The 22,059-nt window shown below is 41.5% G+C and overlaps 1 protein-coding gene across 2 annotated transcripts in view; it reads left to right on the forward strand.

Annotated features, from left to right (window-relative positions):
• The window catches only part of ARID1A (AT-rich interaction domain 1A), a 63,532-nt gene that overhangs the window by 20,373 nt on the left and 21,100 nt on the right, over nucleotides 1–22,059 (forward strand). For both annotated transcript variants that reach the window (XM_039854544.1, XM_039854545.1), the window contains exons 2-4: nucleotides 3,701–3,913; nucleotides 5,233–5,685; nucleotides 6,719–6,835. In XM_039854544.1, coding sequence (XP_039710478.1) covers nucleotides 3,701–3,913; nucleotides 5,233–5,685; nucleotides 6,719–6,835 — 783 coding nt within the window. The remainder of the gene's footprint in view (nucleotides 1–3,700; nucleotides 3,914–5,232; nucleotides 5,686–6,718; nucleotides 6,836–22,059) is intronic.

The raw sequence follows: 22,059 nt of genomic DNA on the forward strand, positions 1-22,059 counted from the left end.
TTTTATTTTTATTATTATTTTTTTAATGAATGCGGGAGAGTATATAGCAGGGGGCCCCACTTCCCTGATCACAGGGGCAGCATTTCCCTCTCAATTATGTGTCTTTATGGCAGAGCCTTTGCTTTTGAAGTATAATCACAGTAATCTATGCCTGTGGTTTCCCATTGAAAGGATTTCCTCTCTGTCTTTCCCAGAGAGGAATCTCTGACTCTTTGCAGCCAGGATTTGGTATTTCCCATCCGTTGCCTTTTCCTTGGTGCCTGCAGATTACTGATACTGACTTTTATATCTTGTGTGTAGTAGGGATTTTTCTGGTCGGAAATTGCTACTTTCGAATAAACTGATTAGTGAAGATTTAAGGCCCATTCTCTATTATGGAGAGATTTGAAGATGGCATTTCATCTGTAGCTGCAAATTACAAATCTTTCACAATGGTTTTAAATGTCAGAAGTGTGAGATAGGTCCCTGCCCACCTCCCCTTCTGATATGAGCAGGTGTTTGACATGAGAACAGAGTAATCTGATTGTTGGAGTCCAAATATATTTTAGTTTGCTAAGCTGCATATTCTGTTGATTCTAACCTTTTGGTAAAGGGAGGGGGTCATAAATCTGATGTTCAGGAAAGGGAAATGTCTTAATTTTCTTTTTAGAATAAGAATTTCTTTGAGTTATGTTTCTTTTTGGCCTGCAGATATTTCCTAAAGTGGACAGAAAGCTCATTAAACCCTTTATTAACTAGCCCCCGTGTAAGTAGCTGTCCCCGATTGGGAGTGCAGTTTTCCTGCTATGAAGGAGGAAAAGGCAACTTGCCTGTAGCCTTTTGTTTTTAAGCAGGGTGTCTGGGGGTACCTATACAGTTTGAAGACCTCTCTGGTATAGGATGGCACTAAGATTCTTCTCAAAAGTGTGCTTGTTCTCCCTTGGCTGTTTATTTTACCCTCCCCTCTTTTCTTTCTGTTCAATTCACTCTTTTCCCTGCCCTCAAAGTCATAACCTGGTTTGGGGTGTGCCCCTGACCCTATGGCTAGATGGTTTATATGGACTTCTTTTCTTTTTTTGTATTTTAATGCTATTTGAATATATTTCTTACGGAATTATAGGAAATCTTCTTTACTCCTATTTCAAAAATGATTTAACCTCAGTGGTAGGCACAATATTTACGCTACAACAAATTCTTTTGGAGTTTAATTCCTATATTTCATAATAATGACTTTTTACAATTCTTTTTAGTCTCAATTTTATTTTTCAATTGCAGTTGACATTAGTTTCAGGTGTACAGCATAGTGGTTAGACATTTATATAATTTACAGAGAGATTCCACTGATTAGTACCCACCTGGCACTATACATAGTTATTAAAATATTAATGACTATATTCTCTATTCTGTACTGATTTGGGCTTTCTCCCCATAGTATCCCCTACCCACTTATTGTAGTAAGACAGCCTGGCACATTGACATTACTGAGCCCTAGCTCTACACTTGGGGTCTTTGAGGGAACTTCAAAAATAAAAGACCTGATCTCTGGCTTCCCAGAACTTAGTCTTGAGAGATGCAGTCAGTTGCTGGACAGCTAAGTGCTAAACCTTACGATTCTGACTGAATTTACCCTAGGACATTTAGAAATGTGACAGATCAGAGTGTGCTGAAGTAGGGAGTGGCTTCATGTTGAAGGATTGGGTTTCTGCTAGTGGAAGCCATTGTTATCAAGGGAATAGGACAGGGTACCACTGCGTAGAACTGGGCATGTACTGTGTGTGGGGAACTTTGGCATGAGACAAAATATGTAGAACTGTAGCATGCTGTGGGGGGCTTTAGAGTCAGGCAGAAGCACTATTTTTGTTGTTATTGATAATAGTTACTATTTATTGGGCATTTAAATGCCAGGCACTGTGTGAAGTGTGTTATGTGTATTTTAGATTAAAAATTGTTATGTTCAAAGTCAGTGATAGAATTAGGATTTGAATCCAATTTACTATGCTCTTTGGTCTTTCAGTGTGATACCGTATAAGATGTGTACAGTAGGAAGTAGGTAGGAAGTTTGGAGCTATTGTTGAGCAGAGAGAGATGAAAATGACTTGCGAGCATTGTTCTAGAACTGTGTGGTCCAGTATGATAGCCACTAGCTACATATGGTTATTTGAATTTAATTAAAAGTAAATAAAAATAATTCAGTTTCTCAGTCACAGTAGCTATATTTTGAATACTTAAGAGTCATACATCCCAGAAAATTTTATTGAGTAGTGTTTCTCTAGATCAGGGGTCCCCAACCCCCAGGCCACAGACCAGTACTGGCCTACCAAAAAACAAAAAGACATGTACAGAGAGCTAATTGTTTGACTACTTCTCCTTATTTCGGAGGAGTTTTTATTATTATTTTTAAGATCTTACAAACTTTAAGTTATAATTTATTAATTATGGAATAACAGCATCAGCATCTCCTGGGAACCGTTAGAAATGCATACCCTAGACCTGACCCTGAACTTACAGAATCAGACTCTGGGGGTGGGTCCCAGCATATGTGGTTTAACAAGCCCTCCAGGTGATTTCGATGCATCCTAAAGTTTGAGAACCACTGAACTTCTTAACTTGAGAATGATATTCAAGCCCAGAGTATTAATATCTACTCCCCACCCCCCATTTTCAGATTCAGTTTTCAAGTTTTATGTCAGGTTCAGGCCTTCTCTCCAACTTGGATGTCTCTATTTAAGGTGCTTTGAGAAACTCCCCACTTCTGTCCATACCACCAATAGATATAGGTAGGCATCTCTGGCAGGGAAAAGTGTGCTGGGGCTCCAGGATAAAGTTATGCTAAGATGTGAACGAGCTCAGTGAACCTTTTGCTCCACAAAGAGCTGAAAGAAATCTATGTTTGTAGCTGTGAATACAAGGTTAAATACCTGTGAATTGGACTTTGAACTTTTATTATTGGTGCTATGCTATACTTCTGCATCTTATCCTTTAAAGAGACTAAAGTTCTATCCTCCTTGAATATTTGAATTTAATTAAAAGTAAATAAAATTTGGTTATTTGAATTTAATTAAAAGTAAATAAAAAAATTCAAATAACTCTTGAATATTAAAGGAGATGAACTTTTCAGTTGAGATGCACAAGGCTCTAAAATCTAAAGTCATGGTTCCCTCAACAACTGTAACTTAGCCATGTCACCCATTTGGAAGAAAGCATAAATATCAATGCTCATACCGTAGTGCATACAAGCTAGAGATGTGCAAGGAAAAAATATTCCTGTTTAAAGGATAGAAACATCTAGATGCTTATGCGTTTGAATTACCAGCCACACTATTGAAGCAACAGTTTTGGTGTTGAACATGGTCATGGCATTGTATAGCAGCACCATCCTCTCCCAACTGCAAGGCCTTTGTCCTGATTTTCTACACCATAGAGTATATAGTCATTGCTCCACACCTGACCTGTCCCTTGGATCTTGAGTAGTACCACACTTAGTAGTAAATAGTTTACAAGATAATGTCACAAACTGGTGGTATTTTCATTTCACACGTGATAAAATCAAGGTTCTGAGGAAGATTAAATGACTTGCCCAATGGTTACAAGGTCTATATCATTACTTTTTCACAGTAACTGTTTTCCTATGTGGCATATAGACCTGTATGCTTGGGTTTATGTTCATATTGGCCCGAGGCCACAAAAGCTTCAGGTTAATGAGATGCTCTTTATTTTGTAGCCATCCAGTCCTATGGATCAGATGGGCAAGATGAGACCTCAGCCATATGGTGGAACTAACCCATACTCGCAACAACAGGGACCTCCATCAGGACCGCAGCAAGGACATGGGTACCCAGGACAGCCATATGGGTCCCAGACCCCACAGCGGTACCCTATGACCATGCAGGGCCGGGCACAGAATACCATGGGCGGCCTCTCTTATGCACAGCAGGTGACTCTGATTACCTTAAGCCTTAATCTGTCTGCAATCTGGTCTTGAGCTATAGAATCAGAATGTGCTTTGGCTTCTGAACCTCTTGAAAGGATAGGCCAACTGACTTAGTTACAGCATTCTGCTTACAAGGCCAAGATTGTAGGCACCATCCCAGGTGTGCTCGAAGGAAAACTAACTGGTCCCTGGCCACAGGTTGTACATATCTTGTCTTTGACCTGGCTGGCCTGCTTGTACTCATGAGTGGTAATCTCTGGAGGTGGTGGAAAGAAAGGCAGTGGTTGAGCACCTGTCTACTGCTAGCAAGAAAAACCATTCATAACATGTACCCTGGGGACGGAAGAGGCCTTTCACCTTTCTCAAAGCTTTCAACATATAGCTGTCTGGTTCAAAATGAATGTTTAGGAGGAACTGGTGGTAGAAGAAAAAGGGAAAATTGAACAGTGAAGGTGTTAACAGTGCCATTACAAATGTTAAGATTTCCCTCCTTTTGTTTGGCCATCTGCACCATTATCTTTTTATTGTCATTTTTTGTTTTGATAGCTTTTTCTACCATTTATATTTAGTGATATTCATATTGATAATGGTGAGGGACAAATATAAAACCTAAATTTACTTTAAAACTTTTAAGCAAAATATGCCTTTAAATATAAAAGATGGAATACTGTCACTTTTTTGTCAATCAGAAAATGGAGAGATGGGGTGGATATTGTTGCTGATGTTTTTTTGTTATTGTTGTTTAGTTTTTGCCTACTTAACAAATGTATTTCCAGTGCCTAGGACAGTGCCTGGTACAAGTAAGCAAGTAGGCTCTCAAATATTTTTGAATGAGGATTAAATGAAAAAGAGAACCAGAATAGCTTAGTGATTTGCACACTGTCTGGATTACTAAACCCTAGATTTTCAGTTGGCTGAGCCAAGCTGCTGTTGACTATTCATTGTGACTAGGATATAGATTCCTAGTGCTTATAAAAACAGTCTAGGCTGTGATAAAAAAAAAAAAAAAAAGAGGACCAGCTGTTTTCATTGGTGAAAACAGCTGCTCTTGAACTTTTACGAGTTGCCCAGATATTAAATATTATAAATTTTCTGTGGATGAATGCAGTCTACTTATAAACAAACCAACTAGTAACCCAGCTTGGCTCTCCTTCCTGGCTCAGTGTAGACAAGGATGGTAGAAAAACCTTCGGCTTTCCAAGTGTAAGGCTTGGCTTGCCTACTTTCTATACCCATCCTCAGGGCATAGCTTTTGACAGAATATCTCACCTTTCTTCATCCAGAAGAGTCACTGCTTAAAAGTATCCTTTCCTTTCCTACAGATTCCTCCTTATGGACAACAAGGCCCCAGCGGATATGGTCAGCAGGGCCAGACTCCATATTACAACCAGCAAAGTCCTCACCCCCAGCAGCAGCAGCCACCCTACTCCCAGCAACCACCATCCCAGACCCCTCATGCCCAACCTTCATATCAGCAGCAGCAACAGTCTCAGCCACCACAGCTCCAGTCCGCTCAGCCTCCATATTCCCAGCAGCCATCACAGCCTCCACATCAACAGTCTCCAACTCCGTACCCCTCTCAGCAGTCTACAACCCAGCAGCATCCCCAGAGCCAGCCCCCCTACTCACAGCCACAGGCGCAGTCTCCCTACCAGCAGCAGCAACCTCAGCAGCCAGCATCCTCGACGCTCTCCCAGCAGGCTGCATACCCTCAGCCCCAGTCTCAGCAGTCACAACAAACTGCCTATTCCCAGCAACGCTTCCCTCCACCACAGGTAAGATGCTTCTGCCTCTTTCCCTTCCCTACATGTGACCACAGACAGCTTGGTGGTTGGTGTCATAAGAACTTTGCCATACAAATTGGTTCTCTAAAGTGCACTTAAAAACCAATTAAATTCTAGGTAAACATGCTAACTAGATTGATCGAACTAATAAAGATATAACCTTAACTGCATAAAAACCTGTAGCTCTCTTTACTGATAAAGAAATAGGGTAATGGAAAGTTGCATAGACAGATAAATTGAAGATAATAGGACTAATTTTTTTTTTTTTAACTAGCATTCAGAACTTGAGCATCCAAGTAAGTTTGGTCTTTTTTTTTTTTTTTTTAAGCAATCATTTTAGGAGGCTGTACTGTACATTCATTCTGGCTGCCATATCATTCTGCTAGTGCTCAAAATATTTTAGATCCCTTCAGGCTATTCTCAGTGGTGGCAAATCCTTTTATTTTTTGAGGGTGGATATGATTTTTGGAAATAGCTAAAATTCATTTGTAGCCATGTCTGTGAACAAGGTAGATGATATGATGAAGGCTAAAAATAACAATTTGGGCTTTATTCTTTAAAGAACAAAAAGAGGAGAAATGACTGAATGATGACACAGATCCACTAAAGATTTTGTGCATTGGTGGCATTGTTGGAAAAATATCTCATCCCAAGGTGATGTCTTTGAAGGAAATGATAGTCATTTTAATGCAAAGGTTTTAGCATGAGTTTTCTGTTGTTTTTTAAATCAACTGGTCTCATTCCTTGATAGGTATAACTTGTAGTTAGACAGACTTTAGCATTTAACCCCAAGGAGTGATAGATAATAAATGGTCAATAGTGTCATGAGAAAGAGTCATATCCACTGTAGACATTCTTTCTGGAGATCCACACCTTGTATTTTTCTGCCTTCAGATGATATTGTGCACAATTGGGCAGTTCATTGCACCCAGCTTCCCCTATGTGAGAGAGTCCTGTAGCCCTTTCACCATGAATAAAGTTCGCCTGGTTTAGGCCTTCACAGCTTTTGTTTTTCTTGTTTTAGGAGCTATCTCAAGATTCATTTGGGTCTCAGGCATCCTCAACTCCCTCAATGACCTCCAGTAAAGGAGGGCAAGAAGATATGAACTTGAGTCTTCAGTCAAGACCCTCAAGCTTGCCTGTGAGTATTCCTGCCACCCTCCACAAGATGATGGGGGCAGAGAGGAAAGCAAAGAAAACCGGTTTCTGATTGGATGTTTTGATGATATTAAGCTAAATGAACAATGAGCTAATCCTTGAATCCAGGTTCAACTTTCTGAATAGGAATTTATGGACTGACCTTGTAGAGTGACTGTTTTGACTTCCTTCCTAGGAAGTAGGTTTGTGATCTCTGTTTAGAGTTTTGTTTTGTTTTGTTTTCGTTTTTAAATCTTGGGCTTACAGGCATGGACCTGGGTGAGGGATAGAGAAGAATGGAGATGTTGGAAGAAGCACTATCTACTCTCCATCAAAGTTAAGAGAAGTCTGTGGGTTTCTTTGTTTACCTTGCTATCAAGGGCTTAGGTTTTAGGTTTTTGTCTTAGTGTTTAGCGAAGAGAGGCAGTCTCTGGGATACATTCAGCATGGATCATCACGCTGAGCATGGGCAGAATAAAAGCAGTTTTTCTAGTGGGTGTTTTGTGTGAATAGGTGCTTTTGTCTAGTAGAGTGCTTGCTGCCCAGATGCTTGATTAGTGTGTATGGAATGGACTGACTGTATCCTGAGGAAGGCGGTATAGTCTGTTGATTAAGAGCTTGGGCTCTAGAGTTAGATCTTCTGGGTCTGCATTTTGACACTGCCACTAACTCTGAGCCTTGAGCAAGTTGCTTAACCTCCCCATGCCTTAGTTTTCACATCTGTAAAATGAACCTAAAAGTACCCACCTCATGGGGGTTATTATTAACATTTAAGAGGTTAATATAGAGAGGGTACTGGTACATTGTAGGCATTTCATAAATTTTACTTATTTCCATCATCATCTCCCAGGGCATAAGCACTGTACTTGATACTTGAAAGGCAGTTTGCACCAACTATTTAATAGTAGGCTGGTTTGGGAACATTTTTACTCTTAGTCTTAGCTCTGCCACTACATGTGGCAAGTCACTCAGATTCTGAAAATTAATCTCCTGGGCACATGAATAAGATGAGCTGCTCTGAAATCTAGTAAGACAGTAGGTAGCAAACCCTCCATTACAAATCCTGTTTCAGTTAGGAAGTAGAAATTCATCCACACATGCATAGGCAAGAGTCTTAAAATTGTGATTGTGCTTGGAATTGAAAGCTGTCTCTTTAGTTCTTCTCACTTGGGAGAAAATGGTTTCTGGATCTTTAAGGAATAGGTAGGAGGCAGAAACTTTCTTCGTCATGAAGCCTCTCCTAGTTTCTCCTTAAAATCTCTGAGCCATAACCTTCGTAGAGCAAGGGCTGTGGAGTCCCTCTACACCTGTTATGGCTTCGCAGCCAGGATGAATAGCCACAGTCAGATTGGACTTTTGAGACTGTTGACTTTCTCAGCTGAGAAATTGGGGGAGGAAGTGTCTGAATAAAGTAATTTCCCTTTGTTCCCTTCTCATTAATGTGTGTTGCAATCCTTTTCTGCATGCTGACCTTCACTGGAATGTGCTTTTTAACCTGATTCAGTCAGAAATGTGTGACCACTCCCTCGTCATCTATGGTCTGTGGCTAAATCCGAGTGAGGTGCTATTGTGGCAAGAACCCAAATTGATGGATTTCTGCCAGTGCTATAAGTTGGTAACCCATCAGAAAGTTGTTGCTTCCTACTAGTGACCCTTTGACAGAACTATAGTTGGTATTTTTTAGTCTTGAGAAGCCTAGCATACAAACACATTACATGTTTTCTAAGGGCTTGAGAGCCTTGTACTATTGGATTTAAAAGCTTCTGATTTGACCTACTGAAGTGAAGATGCTGGCAGCTTCTTGGACCCAAGGGAGGGTTGTTCCTGGGCCGCCTATCACAAGGAGCATTCCCAAGTTCAGGCTTCTACTATAGATTCATCCAAATGGGTCATTTGCTCTGTGGTAGAAGCTCCATGTGGGAGGTCAGCTGGCTAGATTATTGGCATCTTGTTTGTTGAATTGCTTTTTATCCTTTTGCTGCTTGGACCAAGAAACAAAAGGTGATTTTTCTTTGAAATTTTGGTTTGATGCCAGATTCGCCTAGCCAGGCTGGGAAACAGATACTTCTGAAGAGAGAAGAAGTCAAGATTCCCTACAAAGGGCCCTCTCCTTTTTTGAGCAGCTCTGTAAAAGGATCCTGAGGTTTGCCTGTGTATTCCTTCTCTCAAACACGGACTTGTGTTTGGCTCTAGAGCAGGTGCTAGGCTGACTAGAGGGCGGGTCCTCCAGTTTCCACATCCCCCTCTTCATTCATTCATTCATTCACCTTACCACTTAGCCCTAAATGCATTGCGAGACCCTTGATTTAAAGACTCTGTATGGTTTCTGATCCTGATTATTACAAAAATTAGATTTTGAAGAGTTTTTGCTCAACTATTAATGCCAAACTATTTAGCCGCTATTATTCTGATTATGTTATACCTCTATTTAAAATCTCTCAATTATTTTTCATTAATCTTGGAATAAAATCTTAAATCCTTAATATTACCTAGGCTGTTCTCCCCTCCTCCCCTGCCCCTACTGCTCCACTTTCTGACTCACTAGGCCAGGAGTGAGGCCTGAGAATTTGCATTTCTAACAGATTCCTTGATGCTGCTAGGAATGGCACTTTGAGAACCTCTAGTTCATCCTTTTTCGCTTTCTGCTTTGCCCTCAGCTTTCTGTTTCTCTAAGGCCCCATGCTTTTTTTCTACTTCTAGACCTTTGCACACACTTTTCTCTTTGCCCAGTATACTTTTCCTTTGAACCACTCCAGTTCATATTTCAGAATACATCTTCAAAATCATTTCCTCATAAAACTCCTTCCTCAATAATAGCTTAAGTTACTTCTATGATGCCTTCACTGACTAAAGGCAGTTTTTATTTTATTAAAACCTGCAATATTTAAGACATATAAAAAAGTACAAAGAATAATTCAGTGTCTGAGTACTCATGTTTAGAAACCAAATCTTGCTGACATAGGTGAAAACACCTTATATAGCCCTCTGGGCTCACATATCTTTAGACCCAGAGAAGCACTCTCTTATATGTGAGGTTTCTTTGCTCCATATTGCCAGAGGATTTTGCTGACACTTCCACTTACATGGGTCTCTTCTACAAGATGGTAAGCTCCTGGAGAGCAGATACTATATTATTTGCTGCTGTACCCCCAGCACCTGTCACATGACTCTCAAGACCAGTGGTTCTCTACCTTGGCTGCATGTTATAATTACCTAGGGAGAGAATGATTTTTAAAATCAACAACCAGGGTTTACAAAGTTCTGATTGGTTTGATTTGGGGTGGGGCTTGGGCTTTGGTATGTTAGAAGCTGTCCCTGGTGATTCTGATTTGCAGCCCCGGCAAAGATTCACTAGTCCAAACTATGTCAGGTTCCTTTGCTATAATAGACTATCTTAATACTCATGCTTTTTATCAATGCTTATCTCAAGTGTAATTTCACATTATTTAATGCAAGCTCAGTGAGGGCTTACTTGCTCTGTCTTGCTCATTGCCAGTGTAGTGCCTGGTATCTAGTAGGCTCTGACTCATTGAACTAATGAACTTGAGCAGTATTCATTACATTACTCATCTAGAAAGTTTTTCTGATGGGACAGCATGACCATATTACTAGATTGTCATTTTCACTGCTAGGGCAAGGCAGATATCACAGACTGTTATGGGAAGGCCTAAACTCCATTTTAGGATAGATTGATTTATTTGTACTTCCTAACAGTGGCTTAGGAAAAAGTCAAGATTAGGATTTGACATCTATCTTGTAAAACAGCTACCACTATACCTTGTAACTTCTTGTAAGGGATGGGTGAGCAAATCTCCAGGTGTTTCATTAACTCTTTAATTTTCTTTCTTTTGGGGCAAAATCTCTAAGGGACTCTGAAAATTGGTATATGATTTCATTATCATAGTCATTTTTTGAGAATGACCTGGAGTTGCATCTTTAAAAGCTTCTATTTAAGTGAGTCTTCCAAGTCAAGTGTATGGTTTTCATAGAAAAATGAATGCTTCCCAAATTTTCCTACTGAGGCACATTTGTAAACTTACATTTTAGCCTTAAAAGTATACCTAGGATAGGGTTTCCATTCAGTGGTAGAAAATGGATATAGGAGTGAAAGTCCTGATCTGGAGAGGTCAGCTAAATTTGTGTTTCTCAAACTTTAGCATGTGTTAAAAATCATCTGGAGATTAATTAAAACATACTGACCTCTAGGCAGAGAGATTCTGACTCAGTAGATGTGTGCTGGGACACAGGAATTTCCAGCAAGGTCTCAGGTGGTGCTGAAGTTGTGGATACCATATTTGAATAACAGTGAGATTAGGTAGTCCTTTGAAAAGGGAAGCAAAAAATTACCAGACTAGGAAGCCAGTGGTAACTTAAATAATGGTAGTGACTTGCACCATAGTTTGTCTCTTGATGATCTGGAGGAAAGACTGTCGGTTGAAAATGATGGAAAGAAGAGACTTGAGAGAGAACGACGACCTGCAGCTGCGGCCTCAGTGCAGTTTATTCTTGAGTTAAGGCATCCTTTGCACTGTCAGCATCTCCCTGGGAGACTTCTTCTCTGGCGACCATTACTGTATCCCTTCCATAAGTTGGTCACCAAATCCTAGTCTACCTCAGTAATAGCTTTTGAATCTGCTTTCCTCTGTCCTTCCCCACTGCCTTTTTTTCAGGCCCCTGTTATCTCTCACCTCGTGTTGTGCCACAGTCTCCTGACTGTTGTTTCTTTTCCTTCTGAGTCTGTCCTCAACATAATTACCAGAGTGATCATCTTAAAACATCAAACCTGGCAATTAACTTTACTGCTTTAAAAGCCCTCGCTACCTGTTGCCTATAGGTTTAAGTTCAAGGGTGACATACAAGTTCTTTTGTAATCTGGAGGATGAGGATATTTAAAAAAATTTTTTTTTGAGTGGGTAGGCTCCCTGTCCTTGGAGTAAAGCTTTGTGTACTGTTTGCTGTGGATGTTATATAGAATGCAAGTAGGCTTTAGACAAGGGTTGGACTTTGGTGACTTCTGAGGTAACCTGAACCCTTAAATCTGTGCTTTTGAACATGACATGGTCGCTACTCTCAAGGATCCTCCTCTGTTTCATTAGTGAAATAAATAGAAGAATGTGCACCTGAATTTTACAGAGTGCTATCAGAGTTTGATGAAGTCAGTGATCCATTTATGTATAAATAGTTGAGGGAAGACATGGCAGAAATTTAAGAGTGAGCTATGTATGGATGTACTTGGGTGGTTGGAAGGGAGAAGTACAGCCTGAACAGAGGCCAAGTGGGGGTGGAGTGCAATATAGATGATGTTTGGGGGGCTGGTCAGGATCAAGCTTCTTGGAGTGGGGAGTGACAGGCAGGAAAACTAGATCATGGGTTAGGGCCCTGATGGGCTGACAATAAGCAAGGCATTTGGATTTGATCTTACAACATGATAAAACTAATGTTTTACAAAAACAACCTATTGTTGTGTACTATGGTTTGAAAAGGAGGAGAGTCTGAAAGGGGATATGTTAAACCGTTGAAATACTTCTGGCAAGATATATGGAGTTCTACACCTCTGTCTCATTTGCATAGCTACATAGTCCTAGTCATGAGATGTGCAGGAAAGAATCTACAAAACTGAGTATAAGTAGACTCTATCAGGTAGAAAATTTAATAATCTTGATTGACTGGTGGGGAAAAGAGAGAAATCTCATTGACAGAAATAGAAAGATAAATAGGAAGACTCATTTTCGAGAAGTTCCCTTTAGTGAGATATCTAAAAACAAATGTTTAGTTACTAGTTAGATATAGGAGACTGAAATTTGAGTCAAGAGTTGAGTCCGAATAGAGCTTGAGAGTTGTCTGTATAGTAGTTAATAGTTAAACCATGAAATGCGCAAGCCTCCCAGGCCATGGAGTATGGAGAGATGAGCCAGATGGAGGCCTGGGACAATGCCTGCAGTTACCATGTAGAAGCACTCCAGCATATAGGTGGAGAGATTGGAGGAGGACCAGGATTGTGTCATGTTTTTGGAAACCAAGCAAGGGAAGAAGATAGCCACATCAGATTTATATTTCAAGAAATATAAAGTTGGGTTTTCATGAAGCAGGTTACTGGAATCCTTCTTAGGTAAAGAGAGAACCTGATTTCTGAGGACTGGAGGAAATGAAACAGCAAGGGAAAGGTGTCAAGATTAAAAGCACTCTTGAAAGGCATTGAAGGAGGAGGCAGCTGAGTCGGCCCAAATGCCTTCAGCTTCATTGCAATACCTGCATATGTATAAGGCAGGTAGATAGCAGGGTGAAGATGATGGCAGAATATTAGAGTATAAATGGGTGCATCTTTCAGGAGTCAGGAGAGAAAGGAATCAAGGCCACTCACTGAGTTATAAGGCAGGAATCCCCAACCCTTGGCCCACAGACCGATATTGGTCCATGGCCCGTTAGGAACCGGGCCACACAGCAGGATGTGAGCGGCGGGCTGGTGAGCGAGTGAAGCTTCATCTGTTTGCAGCAACTCCCAGTGCTAGGAGCACCGGTCCCTGGTGCAAAAAAAGGTTGGGGACCACTCTTATAAGGGACACTATGAACTTAACTGAAAACGTCCTAGAGGCTGCTGTTGAAGATCTAGATCATACTTATTTCCTCTGTTTAGGTAGGAGTAGAGGTTATTGATGCCAGGAGTGAGGTGGAGAACAAGATTAAGATTTTTAATGTCTGTTAAATTATAGATATTCTTTTATGACTTTGTTTTCCAAGCCCTTCTTTAGATTTCACTTAAAACATAGTAGCTAATAGCAGTGTTTTACTACTGTGATGTTCTCAGACCCTGAGAGTTTGGGATACAGGGATCTGGAAAGTGGAAATGAGAGAGAACTATGTTGTTCCTGTAGAATCTGAATCTTAGAGGGCAGGAGTGAGGCCAGGAAAGGAGCTACAGACTACACCAATCCTCCTAGAAGGGCAGGAATTGAAATGTACTGAGTAATCACTCCTGTTTTACATAAGAAGAAACTATAAGGGTCAGAACCAGGATTTGAATCTAGTTCTGTCTATATCAGATACTTCCTGTAGCCTCCCACCTAGCAGAAGAAAGAGTTGGTCCATTGATCTTCTCTTCATGTTTAGCCAAAAGCCTCAACCTCTTTGCTATTTAGCATTTAATTAGACTTGTCCTAAAAGGAGTTTAAATGGATTTCCATTTCACTTTTGTTTTCCCAGATCTCCTTGTGATGGAGACACAGATGAGTTGTGAAAAGGGCAGCTGAGGGATAAGAAGAGATGGGAAAGAGAAGAAGGCTAGATCCATAGGACAGGCCTGCTAGAGGAACTAACCAGCTAGGAAATTACCCCAAACAATGGAAAGTTGACAAGAGTTTGGTTCTTTCGTTCCTCTTGTGTTGGATGGGAACAAGCCCTGTTCTGTGCCTTTCTTAGAACACAGTGTCCTCAGGCTAACTTTAATCAGTTATATCCATGTTCTGAAAAAAATGTGGTCCATTATCTAGTAGCACAGACATCACCTGTGAGCTTGCTAGAAAAGCAGATTCTCGGGCCCCACCCCAGCTTTATAGAATCCAACACTGTTAGCAAGATCCCCAGGTGATCATTTGTCTAAGAATTTAGAAGCAAGAACTTAGACCCTGAGAGTTGAGTGTAAAGTTTTCAAATCTGGGGACTTTGGAATGCAATTAATTTTATCGACTATGTCTAGTAAAGTTTAAATAATCTCTGAGTGTGGGGGAATGGGATTGGGAGACCACCATCAGTTGTATTTTGAGTGGTTTGGGGACCCTTGCATACCATTCCCACAGTCCAGACCCCATTGCGTGGCCATCCACATCTCCAGCCACACAGGTATACCTTAAGCTCCTTCAACTCCTGGTCCTTCCTGCTATTTTCTTTTCCTTAAGTTGTCATTGTGGATTATCCTCCCTTCACTCCCTGCCCCAGCCAATTCTCTTTTTTAATGCCCAGAAAACTTCTACTTTGGCTTCAAAACCTAGCTGAAATAAATACCTTCTCTTGGGACTCCTTCCCCATTTTCTTCAAACAGTTTCTTCATGGTGGCATTATGCTGGTACCTCTGCTTGAGAACTTAGGTCTGTATCTGACACCTGCATCAGGGAGATACTCAGTAAACATTTGTTGAGTAGCACCTAGGTTCTTGTTACCTACCTGAGCTTGAGGGCTAGTTTTTTGCGGGGAGTGACAAATTTTTTTCTTTTTTTCTTTTTTTTTTTTAACATCTACAGCTCTTGGTATTCTTAGGTGGTCTCCCATCCAAGTACTAACCAGACCAGGCCTGACCCTGCTTAACTTTGGAGATCAGACAAGATTGGGCACATTCAGGGTGGCATGGCCGTAGACACAAATCTTTTAAAGGCTTAAAAAATGAGAATGTTTGAAGGATTTTAATTTTATACCGTTGTGTTCTTTTTCATCACATTTCATCATAATGAATGAGGCAAGGCCAATGGTTTTTGCCTAGGTTTTTGATAGCTTATTTTCAAAGAATATCAGAAATGCCACAAGCAGTTTTGGAACCCAGAGAAGCTAGGCTGTTCTGAGGTTGATGACTTGTTTTCTTTATATCTGACTGTGTATCTGTGCTAGTTCCCCTTGAATTATAGCCCAGATGCTCTAACAAAGTCTGCAAAAGGAAAAGAGGAAATCCCCACCTCCTTCTGTCATATCTGCCCAGACTGCTCAGAGCAGCATGTACCCTCTGCAAGTAGCCATCCCTTCTCTAGAAAGCTGGTTCTCTGGCAGGGCTAGCCAATCCGCTTTTCCACCTTAGTCATGCTACTCTGGCCCTGATACTGCCTGGTGCCTGCTGGAGCCTGTGCTGCTTGCAGCAGATTATTGTATGCTTGTTCCTGGGCCCATTTCCTGTTTCTATTCTAGTAACTGGTGGCTCAGCTCTGCTTCCTGCTTATGTGTCTCACACAGATTCCTCTTGCTGGAACCTTTTGTTTTCTTCGGAACAACTTCACTCTGAATACTTATTAAACTCTTACCTCTGGTGTGAGAGCGCCTGGGGTCAGTTACCTACTGAGGACTGGGAAGCACCTATCCCTCCCCAAGCATACCACATGGATTTGACCTTGTTTTTTAGTTTGTCCCAAACCCTGTTATAGGAAGCTAGTGGTTGCCAAAAATTGGTATAAGAGGATAAGCTGGGATTTTGTGCAAGCTAAACTTACGTTCACTCATTAGCTGCACAGGGCTGTCAGGACTGGTGTGCCCTGCTTCTTCTGCACCTGGAGCTTATAAACACATATTTCCTGCTGCTGAGGAAATCACTTGGTACTCTTTCTAGCCCAACTCTCTCTGAAGCCCAGGTAATACTTATTTTGGATTGGGCAGGTAATGCTATCCTCAGCAGAGTAAAAGCTTTTAGAGAAAATAGGAATGAAAAGGAAAGCTTGTGCTGACTCAACCTTCCATCTTGTGTGAGCAGTTCAACCTCCTCACAGCTTAGAGTAGGAGGGAGAAGGTACAGGGAAATTGTAAAAAGGGAAGGAGTGAAGGTGGTTGTCCTGGACAAATGTTCTAAGGCTCCTTCATTTTGCCTATTTTCCCCCAGAAGACACTGGCTTAGCAGAGAATATACTTTATGAATAATTGTGTTCTCTTTCCTTCACAACCACTTTTTTGGGATCATCTGATAATACTGTGTCAAATAGGGCGGTTTCTATACTGAACCCTAGGCCTACATATATTTAATAGAGAGGGATTTAATATCGGAAATTGGGCTTATAAAACTGTTAGAAGGATTGAGGGAGCAGCCTCTAGGCTTGTCCTTAAGAAACGGAACTTAGACCTAGATTTGACTCACCAGGGAAACTCCTACTTGTGAGCCACTATCAGGTTGATTGCCCTAGACCTGCTATCCAGGGATCTGTAAGCTGGAATCAAGAAGCAGCAGCAGCTGCTGCTTCCAGAATCATCACCCAGTTAACTGGAAGATGAAACCAAAATGCTCCTGCAGAAACAAGTGAAGGAGACAGAAGTATGGTCTCTGCCATACTTTGATCTAATCTTGAGGCTGCTTCTAATTAGTAGAACCTGGATTGTATCCAAACCCATCTGCAAAGGATTCTGGGAAATGTAGTTTTCAGCTTTTTAACTACAATTAGGAAAATAATAGACTGGAGACAGCAGGAGCTAGTCCACAGAATATTTACCACACTGACACAAACACCACCTTTCCCTCCTACCCCCCACTTTACATAGGAGGAACCTAAGGCCCTATAAGGGTAAAGGACTTGCCCAAGGCCATTCAATAAATGAGAACATTGAATTCCTTGACTTCTAGGCCAGTGCTTTTACTATTAGGATCAACTCCTATAAACAATCAGCAAAATCATCCATTAAGAATGCCATATTTAGAAAGAAAAAAAAAAACTTTTGTCTTCCATATTCTCTTCTCTTTGGAGAAGGAAGGAAGGAAGGTATGGAAAGATGTAGGGTTGAGATTTCCTGGCAAAAGTAGTGATACTATAGTTTCTGGATTTAGGTCTACTGTCTAGGAAGATGTAGAAAGCATTTACTTTTGGAAGGAAGAAACCCCCAAAACTAAGATTTTTCTGAAATTCCTGAATCAACATATGGATGAATTCAGTTTCCTTGGTGATAATGGCTTTCCTTTACCCATCCCCCTTTCTCTTTCTCTTCTCTTGGTGCTTTTTGCAAAGCTGCCATTGTAGTTCTCCAAAAGACGAACCAAAATCAGAAAGCCAGCCCCAGATATGATTGCCAAGCTATTTCTTGTCTGTTCTTTCAGGAGTGGAGGGTTGAGCTTTTTGAGCAATATATGTAAACCAAGTCCTCCTAGCAATGTTATCCTTAATGAAACCACTCTACACCAGAATGAGAATTTGTTCCTCTAAACTTGGTCCAGAGGAGAGGACCCCTAGGTGTGGAACTATGTTAACATACCTGATAAATCAAGCATGGAATTAGCTGTTGTTTTTTTTTTTTCTTATATTTCTCATGTAATAGTGTTTGATGTTCTACCTGCAAGCTGTGATGAAACTGGTATGTGATCTAGTGTTGTCTCTTTGGGGACCAGTGCTTGATCTCTTGCTCCATTCACTTCTGTGGCCTGAACCTCTTCCACCATCCCTACTTGGTATCAGCATAGAATTGTCTGGTATTGTGACATAATCTCTGATTGCTCTGAGGCAGAACTCACCTCCAAGCTGTTAGCTCACTTCCTTCCCATTTGACCTTTCCCAAGGAAGCTAAAAAACCATGCCTTGTTGAAGATGTGAACTAGGAGTTGAAGGCTGGAGTGAAAGTCAGCAAACCTGTCCCTTAAGGCCAGCCTTGATTGGGAGGAATATTGACTATTGTAAACTGAGATGAGTGAAGGTCATTTCCTGACATTTTGGGGAAGGTAGGAGATAAACCAAATTCCAAATAAAAAAGCCAGTAGGCCTGTGATAGGAAAGACCACTGGCAAGTGTAAATTTAGGGCTTCAAATACCAAACCAAGAAGGTCATCCAATCCAGACCAGACGTTGGTCTAAGCTATATGTTCAGCACAGTGCCAATTTTGCCTTCCTCAGTTATGTACATTATTACATCCTTGCTTGCTTTCTGGTTAATATAATACTGAGGAGCAGCCAGATGAGGTGGAAGCCTAAGGCAATGCCCCTTCTCCTTATACTTCTCATGCCTAGAACTCTGCTTTCTTTTGTGTTCTTTTCCTCTCCCCTTTTTCTGCCCTCCTCGCTCAAGTTCTAGGATTCAAGCTGATGATCATAATGGAACAAGGTCTGTGTGGTTGGCCTTCTTAACAGGGAATGCTTGACTTGGAGAAAGTTTGGGAGTTCCTAACTTCTCTCCCTTCTCTAGCTTTACTGTGTTCATTTCCTGCTGGTATTAGAACAGCCCTATTCCATAAATATGCACTGCTCTTGACTGCTCTAACCCAGGCCCAGCTCTGACCCAATTTCCTTCCTTCCTTCCTTCCTTTCCTTCCTTCCTTCCTTCCTTCCTTCCTTTCCTTCCTTCCTTCCTTCCTTCCTTCCTTTCTTTCCTTCCCTCCTTCCCTCCCCCCTCCTCCCTCTTTTTTTTTTTTCATATTTGGAATGAAGTATCTGTTAGTTAGTGACCCTTAAATCACTCTACATTTTTGGTCAAGAGGTGATTTCTGACTTAGAAGACACATCTTTCCTGGACCAAATGAGAAGAAGCCTTTGTAGGGGAGGAGTGTGTGTCAGTAGGCTGGTCAGGTAGGTAACATGGTATTTTGCAGGTTTGGCGGGGACTGTGACAAATGAAAGCAAGGTTTCATCTGATTAGTGCCGTAGGAGTTCTAGGATCTTTTTTTTTTTTTTTAAAGTTAGGAACCTGGGTTTTTAAATGTAAATCTTTTTTTCTTTTTTTATCTTTGAATTATTAGGAGAGATCTATATGGGAGTATTGGTCAAGGGATTACAATGTTCTCTGGAGCCTGTGGATCTGTCCCTGCAGCTTCCTGTGAACTGCCCATGTAGCTTTGGCTCCCTTGGTTGTGGTGCTTAGAATTTCTCTGGGGATGGGGAGCACCATCTATCTATTGCCAACTCTCATTGTGTTTGGTGTTTGTTTTATTGGTTTGGGGAGGGGGAAGTGCAGGAGAGATGTTGAGCAGAAGCACTCAATGTGATTAAACCTCTAGCCGAGCAGATCTGTGGGAGCAGAATATCGACCCCTGGAAAATCAATGGCTGCTGCAGTGGCTGAGCTGCTCTTTGCAGGGGCTCACACCGCAGGAATGCAGGCAGCACAACAGTCTTTCTTCTTCCCCTTTTACACCTCAGCGATACCTTCAGCCTCCACCCAAAGGGTCAGACCCACCTCAAGAGATTTTGCTGGGGTGGATTAGAACAGCAGGTTCTTGTATTTTTGTAATGAGATTGAAATTGCTCCAGCGACACAGAGCCCCACCTCCTGACAGCCTCCTTTACAGCCGTTCCTTCCCTGCACTGCAGTTCTATCAAGAGCTCTTACCCAAGTGGCCATGGCCCATTTGGGGATGTACTTTTCAGTTTTAGATAGCAGAGTCAGTTCCCTTGTTACTAGCACCCAAGTGTCCCTCCCTCAATGTGGAGGTCTAGAGTTAAGGTACAGGGTTAGGGTGGGGCAATGATTAAAGGAAAGAGAGGACTAATAAAGATTGGATCTAAAGAGTATGCTTTTGAGTAGATTATTGATTGAACAACATTATCAAGCATTTAGTGTTTTGGGTTCCTGACATTTTTCTGGTCACTAATAACAGGAGAATATAGCCTGTCCTTGCTCTGGTCCCACAGGCTAGTGGGAAAAGGGCAAATTCAGCACAGTGCCATCAGTCCTGTAACACTGGGCCTAGAGGAGCTTTGGAGAGACTATGGAGGCTTTGCCCTCACAAAGCTTTTCTCATCTTTGAAGTTTCCAAGGCAGAATATGATTTTAGCCTGTAGTTGCTGCACCTGAAGTGCAATGTCAAGCAATTGGTCGTCTACCCATTTCTCCTCTTTGGCTGGGAAATGGGTCACCTTGCTCCGTTCAAAGAGAGCTCTGTTGCCCCATCATTGGAGCCTGGCAGTGGGCAGGGGATTAAAGCTTGCTTGGTTTTTGCCCCCAGAAAAGAGCTTTACCATTTTGTAGTTTGGGAATGGAGCCCCTAAACAAGGCCCACTTATCCTGCAGGTTTGGAAGGGAAAGGTTGCAGGGCTGGGTGAGGAAGAAAGTGTCAGGGTTTGAAATTTCTCGAGATGAGGACACCTCAAAGCCAGGGATGTTTTGGCTCCTGCTCATGCCACTGCTCCCTCCCCCATTCCCTTGATAATAGGATTAGAGCACATCTAATATGAATATCAGTAGAGACCTGATACTTCTTACCCTCTGTGGAACTTAATTTCCTGCTTGCCTCCTTAAATTCTAAATCACTCTCTCCTCTCTCTCCCCCTTGTACCTGAAGTGCCCTTCTAAATATCCAGAGGTGAGAAAAAGTACTATACCCTTTAGTGTAGAAAAAGTAAATTCAAATTAAGAGAGTTAAGATGAAAGGGCTGATTTGAAGTAAATCATGAAAGAAGGTTTAGAAAGCAAGAGTGGTTTATAGGAAGAGTGGCTAAGAAAAAGGAAGCATGTAGACTTGTAGAGTTGGTGGTTTTTAGTCTTCCCTGACAGAGAAGCTAAGTGAGATTAGCCTGTCAGAGTCAGGTAGCTAATTACCCAGCGTGTCTGGAGAGGGGCTGTTGCCTGACCTTGTTTGGAGCACAGTGCCTAGCCTTTGATAGTGGCAAGCTTCCACCTTATGGTAGAAAGAGTGCAGGCTTTGGAATCAGAGGAATATGGGTTTAAACCCCAGTTCTTCTGTGTAATAGCTCTCTGCCCTTTGGCAAGTCATTTAACTTCTGAGCTTCCTGCTTCTTTGTTAAAATGGGGTTGATACCTACATCAGAAGACAACTGTGAGAACTAAATGTGATTCAACCACATACCTTAGAATCGAACTCTTGATAGTCACTTATGTGTGTCAGTTCTTCCCTTCAAGAGGGAGACACAAAGGAACTTACTTTATTCCTCTTTTCAGTGTCCTTTGAATTTGGAGATTTGGTCTCCTAAAGCTTTATTTTTGAATTCTGACATGTGTATATAGGGAATATTCTCTTGGAAGTAAGCCCTGAAAAAGCATTCTAAAGTCAAGAAGAGTTTGACCCTTCTCTACTGTGCATCCCCTCACCAGGCAGCCAGAAAGTACCAGAAAGAAATGATCTATTATCCCCAGAAGAATAGCCTATTGTAGAAAAAGGGAAGAAGGAGTTTGATGAGGGGTTTTGGAAACTTAGGATGAGAGATTAGGAAATAGAGTTCTCGAGCCTTTCCTAGAGCAGTTTATGCTATTCTAAATAGTGAGTATAGTTCAAATAGGAGGTGGTGCTTGATCTTAAGCTAAAATGATGGTCTCAGCCTTCTGCGTCTTTTCTTTCCCCTTCCTTACCACCTGCTTAACCCCTGGCTTAGAAATACCACCAGTAGCAGGAGGCAGCCTATTCTGCATGTTGATTCATTCTTGGCATTTTAGCTGACACTAGCTAGTCTGGTCTCTAGGCAGGATTCCAGTTAATCTGTTGAGCTGAGACCATTCATTGGAAGAACAGTACAGCATTTCTATACTTTGGACCCCCTACCAGTCTGAGGTAGGTCAGATTGCCCTTCCTTCCATTTAGCAAAGACTGAGGAGGAAAAAAAGAGCACCTATGATGAAA

This window comes from Pteropus medius, unplaced genomic scaffold (assembly GCF_902729225.1).
Source record: "Pteropus medius unplaced genomic scaffold, Ma_sr-lr_union100, whole genome shotgun sequence".
Taxonomy (NCBI): domain Eukaryota; kingdom Metazoa; phylum Chordata; class Mammalia; order Chiroptera; family Pteropodidae; genus Pteropus; species Pteropus medius.